General features: G+C 40.3%; 1 protein-coding gene across 1 annotated transcript; it reads right to left on the bottom strand.

Annotated features, from left to right (window-relative positions):
- Positions 1 to 1,263: 1,263 nt before the first annotated feature.
- Positions 1,264 to 8,113, bottom strand: LOC146379873 (C-C chemokine receptor type 3-like). The gene is made up of 2 exons (XM_084940354.1): positions 7,861 to 8,113; positions 1,264 to 2,800 (listed from the first exon to the last, which is right to left on the bottom strand). The coding sequence occupies exons 1-2, from the start codon at positions 8,022 to 8,024 to the stop codon at positions 1,945 to 1,947; spliced, it is 1,020 nt and encodes a 339-aa protein (XP_084796480.1). The 5' UTR covers positions 8,025 to 8,113; the 3' UTR covers positions 1,264 to 1,944.
- Positions 8,114 to 8,640: the final 527 nt, after the last annotated feature.

Genomic DNA, 8,640 nt, shown 5'->3' with positions numbered 1-8,640 from the left:
CTCTCACACTTTCGCCAAGCGCCCTCGTCTTCCGAGATTCCTCCAAAACACTTCCCTGGCCATCCCTTTCTCACCGGCGTTGCAACTTCTGCCTTCCACAAAGAAATCCCTGACCACTTAATCAAGCTCCTGGGTTGATGGTCATCACAAGTGTACCTGGTATACATTCACAACATTCTCCAAAACCTCCATTATGCCCAGTCTTGCTCCTGCAGGGGATGCAGTCTTTGGGGGTTCTGCCCGGCCCGAGAGCCGTCGCCAGACCCCTTCAATGCCTTCCCCAAACCGCAGCACTAATCACACTTCCTCATCCCTCATTGCTCATCGTTACCAAGGGAGTGGTCCCTGCTAGTGAAGTGGAGATATCATCTGAATTTCAGGAGCGGGACCACTCCTCCTTCACGCCCCCTCTGGCCTCAGCCTATAAAAGCTCCCATTCTCCAATACCCGCTGTTCTCATTTTCATGCTCCACCCTACCCCTCCTTTTTTCTTTCCTCTCTTCTCCTGTCCTCTCCTCTCTTCCTTTCCTCCCTTTATTTCTCGTTAGTACAGGGGTTCTGCCCAGCCCGAGAGCCATCACAAGTCCCCTTCAAGGCCTTCCCCAAACCGCAGCACTAATCACACTTCCTCATCCCTCATTGTTCATTGTTACCAAGGGAGTGGTCCCTGCTAGTGAAATGTTTTCTAGTTCAAACTTATAATGTACACCTGCTAGTTAAGTCGAGGTTAGATCACGCTTAGATCATAAACAAAGCGCTCTGGAGTTTTATGGAACTGTACAGTGTCTACACCATAGTGCAATTATTATGTTCACACTTGCACAATTGCTCTGTGCAAAGGGGGGAAACAAACCAGTTTGACTTAAACAGACTAAACACTGCAGATGTAATAACATCTTTAGTTAAACTGCAGGTATGTCTTAAAGATATAAAGACCTGCATGACCTCTAATTTTCTGCTTTTAAATTCAGATAAAACTGAGGTTATTGTACTCGGGGTCGTTTGATTGTTGTGGTTTCTGTCAAATATTGAAGGGTCTTTACCTTAAAATATAAAGGGCCTTGAGGGACTTTTATATTTTAGTGCCTTGTATGAATAACATTGAATGGAATTGAAAATGAACATAGATGCACAAGCACAAAACATTTCTCATTTTTATTGTAAATGTCATAATGAATTCTGTTTAATGCTTTAAAATGGTACGTTTTCCTGTTTCTAACAGCATATTCTTTTTTCTTTATTTAGTAAGAATACAGGCAGTTTTCAAGTAACTATATGAACAGTGATGCTGGCTTCAGAGCCGATGGTAGTGTGTATATTGTTTATAAACCAGAAAAAAAGAAGCACATCAGCAACAAATAACAAGTGGAAAGCATCTGTGTTAAAAAAAAAAAACTATCCGGGACATGAAATGGAGAAAGTTACAGCCTTTTGATTTAAAAGTGTTGATTTCATCAAGTAATCAAGAAGAGTGCATTTACTCAAGACTGATAGACATGAAACAACTGTTAAGTTAAGAAAAACAATTTTCTGATATTTTTGATTATCATTAAAAAAAAAAACCTGCATCTCTATTTACTCTGATTATCTTTGTGTATTACTAAAATTAGTTTGACTACCATGAACTAGTGTGTCAAATTTCAAGAACTTCTGCTGTTAGGTCTGAACACTGGTCAAATATGACTTATTTGGCAGATTGTGACTGAAGTAATAGAATGTAGAGTTTTATCTCATCAATATGAATCTGACAACAGCTTTGACCTGAACCACAGGAACATTTTGGGGACACTAGTTCTTTGAAATCTCAAGATTGATTGAATTCTTATACATCACATCCATTTTTCTATTCCAATCATAGTATGAATTAACCCGTATATGTAATCAAACTTTACTAATCTCCAACTTGAATCGTAAAACATTTGCAAACACTGATATGTAACATTTCTAAAACTCGTTTCTTGTACTTTTTGTGGACATGTTGCTTCTGCTGTTTTGACTAACAGAAATGTGTCTCTTTAACTTTGGGAAGTGTTTCACCAGGAGCTGCCTGAAATAGTTCTGGAATTTCTTCCCAACAAACGTGTAGAAGACGGGACTGATGCAAAAGTAAATGTTGGCAATGTAACGAGTGATTTGAAGCGCATAGGCCTGTTTCTGTTCTTCCTCGCAGCTTGTTGGTTCATCATACATCAGTACAATATTGTAAGGGGTCCAGCACATGAAAAACAACAGCACAATGATGAATATCAGCCGGACTGTCTTGAACCTCGTTACAATCTTGGACGACACAACAGTGATTGTGATTCTTGCATAGCAATAGACAATTACAACCAATGGGAAGATAAAGAAAAGGAAAAGCTGAATGTAAAACCCAGATAATCTCAACGCATCCACATCAATATTTGGAATGTAACCAGGATATTCTTGACACAGAGTTTTGTTATCAATATTAGACGTAAAAATTTTATGGAGAATCATTGGTCTGCTACATGCCAAACCACTGACCGCCCACACCACAGCACAGGAGAATACTGCATAACTTCGATTCCTCACTTGTAACAGACCCACCGAGTACACAACTGCAAGGTGTCGGTCAAAGGTAAGAAGAGCTAGGAAGAGGACAGAGCTATATAACCCTAGATAGTAGACACTGCCAACAATCTTGCACATAGCGGTGCCAAAGATCCAGTTGGAGAGTTGCATGTAGACTGCCATGAATGGAAGACTACTCGCAAAGATCAGGGAGGACACCACCAGGTTCAACAGGAAGATGTTGGTCACAGTGGTCAGCTGTTCAAACCTAAAAGGGAGTCAACATGAAAAGTTATTATATGTGAAAAATGACTCATAAGTAAAGCATTATAAAACAGCTGTAATTCTCTCTGAGCTCAGGCAGTTTACAGGCAACTGGGATCTGTGGATTGTTTGGTGATACGTCTTTAGAATCAACGTTTTTCTGGAGGTGATCATACCGTAGAATCTGAGTAAAGGCGTATTTTTGGAGGGCGCAAAGAAATTCAGTAGGAACTTCATGAGGGGATCATAGAATTAGAGCAGAAAAAGAGGATATTTCTAGATTCTCGACTTGATGGAAAATAAGTACGGTCGACTTCCACAAAGTTGTAGTTCAGAGTTCACAGCATTATTACATTATTATACACACATCATTATGTACTATTCAACCATAAGAGCAAAGGCTCAAACTCAGAAACCTTTTGGTGTAGGTGTGCTCTCTCTCTCTCTCTCTCCCTCTCTCTCTCTCTACATATATATGCATGCGTGCATGTGTGTGTGTGTGTGTGTGTGTGTGGAAATGGGTAAAGAATGAAACTTGTCAGATTGCAGTAATTTTTAGTTTTACTTGTTATTTGAAGGAAAGTCCAAGAGTAAAATATTGCTTTTCCTAATTTTTCTTTCCATTTGTCCAGATCCAGGCTGTAATCAAAACTAAGAGAATTGGTATTAATATGAACCTTACTACTGCCCTAGAAACGGAAAATATATTTATCTTGAGGTCCAATAGTTAACAGGACGGTAGATTGAGTAGATTGTACCTGAGGGACAGAAATGGACATTTACTCCACCATGCATACCAGCCCTTCTTTGTGATTTTATGGAGATTACCACTTCGTGGCTAAGTTGCTGTCATTTCGAATTGCTTCTGCTTTGTTACAATACCACTAACAACTGACAGTGGCATCATTACTAGCAAGCAAATGTCACTACTTGGACCTTGCTGAACAGCTGGCATCTTATCATTGTACCATGCCTATCCCCGCTACCATAGGGTAGCATGTCTTTAGACGATGGCAGGAATCTGGAGCTGGAGTGAGCTGGAGTGCACACACATGCAGAACATGCATGTTCTGTTGCTCTTGCTTTGATCCAGAGGCAACACTGTTCCGCACAGACCCTCTTTGGTGTGAGGCAGTTGTTTTAACCACTGACTCCTGCTGCCCCAGGAGTCTATTTTACCTTGACCATTAACACTTTTATGTAAACTTTCTATCAAAGGAACCTCATTGTCTCAGTCTTTGAATATAGCAGATGGCGGGAATTATGCCACTGCAACATATTTTAGGGACTGCCTGACAGTAAATATATGGGAAAAGAGATTAAATTATAGCTAACCACTGGAAACAACCCACCGTCAATAGATAAAGAAAAAATTGTCAACTCAACAGTGTGCTGAAGAAGCAGTTAGAAACCAAAGAAGCCTGAGAGAAACGCAACATGGGTCTGGGGCTCTTGCTCTTGCTCTTTTCGATCCAGCGCTCAAGCAGATTTTGTTGAATTTCTCCCTGACATTGCTTATTGTGTTTTCTGTGAACACCAAAATCATCTTTAGATTGCCTGCTCACAAAGGTAGAACTGGAGAAAAGACGTCTGGTAGACAGTGGCTTTTCAGAAAGTAGAGCATCTTCTTTCCAGCCCCTGAGGTATTCTGTCACTGTCTTCCACTGTCTGTGGGGGTAAAAATTAAAGACGCTGCCATGGTAGTATGGCTTTATCATGTTACCCTGGTCTGTTGTATTTCTGACAACCGCATGACATTTTGTGTCAAATCCACCTCTGCCCCAAAGGGTCTAAAAGCCTGTCATGCTCCTCGCTTTTGTTGCATACTTTGTCCATTTTTCAGTGAAAAATGTCCGAGTGGAATTCTTTTGGAGTATATAAAGATTAATATAAATTGCTACCAAATTTTTATTTATATTTTTGTCTGTTTTATGTCCTTTCACCTTTTATTATGAACTTATAACCTTTTATGACCAGTCTAGTATAACATTATATTGGTGCTTCATAAAAATTTTAATTAATTATCAAGAATCATGACGGCTGAAAAAGTCATTCAGTTCACTGTGTAGTTGTTTATAGTGAAAGAAACTGAAATGTAAAGTTTAAACTCTGTTTTTTTTTTATATTATAGTTTTATCTTTCATTTAAAGTTCCCATTGTAAGTTAAACAAAAGTGAAATCCCTTTGTTTCAGAAGTCTGAAAAGTACATTGTTTTTCGTTTGTTTGTTTTTTAAAAGCATAAATGTCCTGTTTTCCAAAGCACCTCAGTCAGACAGAGTCTCCTGTCCAGTACCCTGGTTTAGACCTACCCATGGAGACTGAGAAATGTTATCCCCCCTATTAGATCACACTCTTCAATTACCCCTTATTAAAAAAGGACATAATCCCAACTTCCATGCAACATTACAGAGGGATCTTAGCCAAAAAAGCCAGACAACATCCAGAACCGCGAGAAACTCAGCATGACTTTCATTCACCCCATTGGTCCTGCCACCAAGGAGCTGTTTAACCGCTTCAGTGACCTCACTCCCAGTCTAGCCAGTTTGTCTCGATCACACTAGCTCGGATTCCTTTCCCATGAGAGGTGTGATGCTCTGTGTCCCAAAAGTTAGTTTCAAACCTTATGCACACAACTGCAGCTCAACTCTCAGTACCACACCCCTAAAACACCTCCTGGGAGTGATGGGCCGGCACGAGGGGAAAAATGTAGGTCATATGGCTCAGTACTGAAATATCAATTCCTCCGATATTGGATATTTATATTCTAGAGTTGATTATCATATTAAAATATTTATATTTTCATAATTTGGGGTAAATTTGTAGTCGATCATAAAAAGGAACACAGTGGAAAATAACTATATTATTGGGATTGTCTAAATGATTAATAGGTACCACTTCTTCTTCCTCCTGTCATAGCAATACACGAAACATGCGAAACACGGCTGTAATAATGCCTCAGGCTCACGTGTGCTCACTCATTCAGTGGACGATGGACGATCATCGTCCACTGAATGAAGAGGACGAGAGGGACAGGTGCTGCTAAAGAGAGACAGCCAGCGCTCATGGAGTCCTTTGGTGCTGCAGGCAGGCTCTATCCAGGTACAGAGGACAAAATGTTGAACTCTTGGCGACGTGTAGCACTGCTGCTGAATTTTGGAAATTGAATTACGTCTAGGCTTAGGCTTTTTGTTTAAACTTCCCTTCATCCTTAAAACCCATTTGTTCAAATTAGTAAATATGTTATTAAAATAAATGCTACAATAAATAGCTGTATGAGTTTAGCTTGAAGTAATATGTATGACCCTGAGATCACCTCGCATCAACTCTGTTGGCCTAGATTTAGCCAGGTAAGATTGTAGAGTAGAACATTTAATAAATGCTAGGTATCATTACAAAGTACAGAGCAGTTGCAGTAAAACAGCCAATGTAGGCTTTAAAAAATAAAAATTCAACTCAGAAATATGTCATACATAGATAAAAACACATATCTTTAAATTTATTCTAAATTGTATTAATATTTTCAATCAGTCACATTTTTTGAGTGATTCTAAATTCAGTGTTTTTAAAACCTGTATGATAATTCTTCATAATTAAGCATTATGAAAGGTATGATTATAAATACAGTACTTTTTACTTAGTCAAGTCAGATGGCTTTATTGTCATTATAACTATGTGCAGTGGTTCAGTACACAGTGAAGCGAGACAGCGTTCCTCCAAGACCATGGTGCCGCAAGCTACAAGTTTTTCACAAAAAAAATGCACAAAAAAAACAGTGCAATGCCAGACGGTACAGAACGATACAGACACAACTCAGTGCAACAGAAATGTGCAAAAGACTGAGCAGTGTCCAAAGAGTAACTTGATGTGCGTGGTTGTGCGCATGTGTATGACATTGTGCAAATAAGTGCTTGGTAGTGACGTATATAATATCCCGAATAACAAAATTGGTATGGCCCAGATCTGGTTTGCCAGAGGTGGCCCACACATGGGCCAGCACAAGGCCAGTTGCAGACACACTGGTGGTCCTGTGCTGGCCCACGTGTGGATTACCTCTGTGTAGACTGACTGGTGCCATGACACCAGTCAGTCCGAAGTGCCAGCTTGATGCCAGATCCGGGCCAGAACTGTTTTCTATGAGCCTGGGCCACATAAACCAAACCACAATCAGGTCAGATGTGGCATGGCATCACATAAACAGTGCCATCTACGCCAGGCCTGGGATGTGTGTGATGTGTGTGTGTGTGTCAGTCCAGTCACTGAATGTTCAGGAGTCTGATGGTTTGGGGGAAGAAACTGTGTCTCAGTCTTGCAGTGACGGCCCGAACGCTCTGGTACCTCTTGCCAGAAGGCAGCAGGGTGAAGAGTGTGTGTGAGGGGTGTGTGATGTCCTCCACAACGCTGGTGGCTTTGTGGATGCAGCGGGTGCAATAAGTGTCTGATTTTCCAAACGTGGTATAGCCAAAACAAAAATAGATCATAGTCATCTGCTCTTGTAGTATGAGGAAGTTGTGTATAAGAATAGTTCGCCCTTATTTGTATTTATTTATTGGATTAGATAATAATTTTGGTGAGATGCAGTGTCAAACAGTAAAGTTTGACCCTCCAGTTTGACAGACTTTGTGAGACTTGTTGTGTTTTTTTTAAGCAGTGATGTACATAAATCCACCCACAAGGTGGATTATGCAGAGATAAAAAAGAGTTGGATGACGTTTGTCTGGACTGTGAGACACGTAAGCTGCTTTTCTCTTGTATCTCTTACAAAATAGCTGCTTGAAGTTTTTTACCAGAAGTGACAGATATTGCCAAATCAGTGAACACTAACAGGTTAGTCATGTTAGCTATGCACTCATCTTTAATTGCCAGTTAAAGTTTGTGAAACTCAGGATTGTTGTATATCATAGAAACATGTAGAAAAGAAGAAGAAGAAGTGAGTGAAAATTTTTGACCACAACTGTAGGAATTTGAGCCTAAACTAAAATTGAAAGTTAGTGTAAATAACAGCTTATGTGAATACATATAATCAAGCAAGTGAAATCAGTACGAAGTTTTGTTGGACAACTCACCGGTAGATGATGATGAGGACTATGCCATTGACAGTGAGATTGAAGACAAACATGAAGTAGGACAGGATGGACAGTTGAGCTCCCAAAATATTGTCACTGACCCTCTTGCATGGTTCAGCTAAAAACCCAGTGCTGTCATAATATTCATATGTTGGAGTTTCCATCTTCGTCTCAAATGTTAACAGAGAAATCTCTCTGTCAAATGCTTGAAGAAAAGTCTGTCACAAATAGAAACCCAACTGTGGTGCAGTGTGTTTTGTGGCTCAGCTGCAGAAGTAGGGGTGGAGCAGTTGGTTTGGGGTGTGGTATCAGGGGAGGCTGATTCACACAGCTGACTTCCATCATCTGACCATGTCTCCCCATTTGAGTATGTTACAACTGTTCATGGCATGAAGCAGGGGGAGGGCAGCTGCTGCAAAGACAGTTTGAAAATAAAAACAGTCAACCTACAACGCTGTGCGCGTGGGTCCTTTATTTTGTCGCAGTGGTGCCAAAACCCAAGCTGCAGGCCGGGTACAGCACAGTAGAGAAAGAGTGCCTGGCCATCCCCCTGGTTAGGGTTAACTCAACCTACAACACTGTGTGTGGGGGTTCTGTATCATGTCAGAGCAACTATTAACAAATCATTAGAAGGACAAACATTTTTTTTATTATTTGTGTATGACAGGAGGAAGACTTAAGAAAAAATACAACAAGAAGCCTGAGGAATCTAAACAGATGTGAGAATCATATTACTGATCTTAATGATCTTATCTGTCTTTGGCCTCTGCTCGTCTGACA

Source organism: Perissodus microlepis, chromosome 9, assembly GCF_051167445.1.
Source record: "Perissodus microlepis isolate ML-2025 ecotype Zambia chromosome 9, ASM5116744v1, whole genome shotgun sequence".
In the NCBI taxonomy this organism is placed as follows: Eukaryota; Metazoa; Chordata; class Actinopteri; order Cichliformes; family Cichlidae; genus Perissodus; species Perissodus microlepis.
Note: the sequence above shows the minus strand (reverse complement) of the source record. Positions and strands in the feature narration are given on the sequence as shown.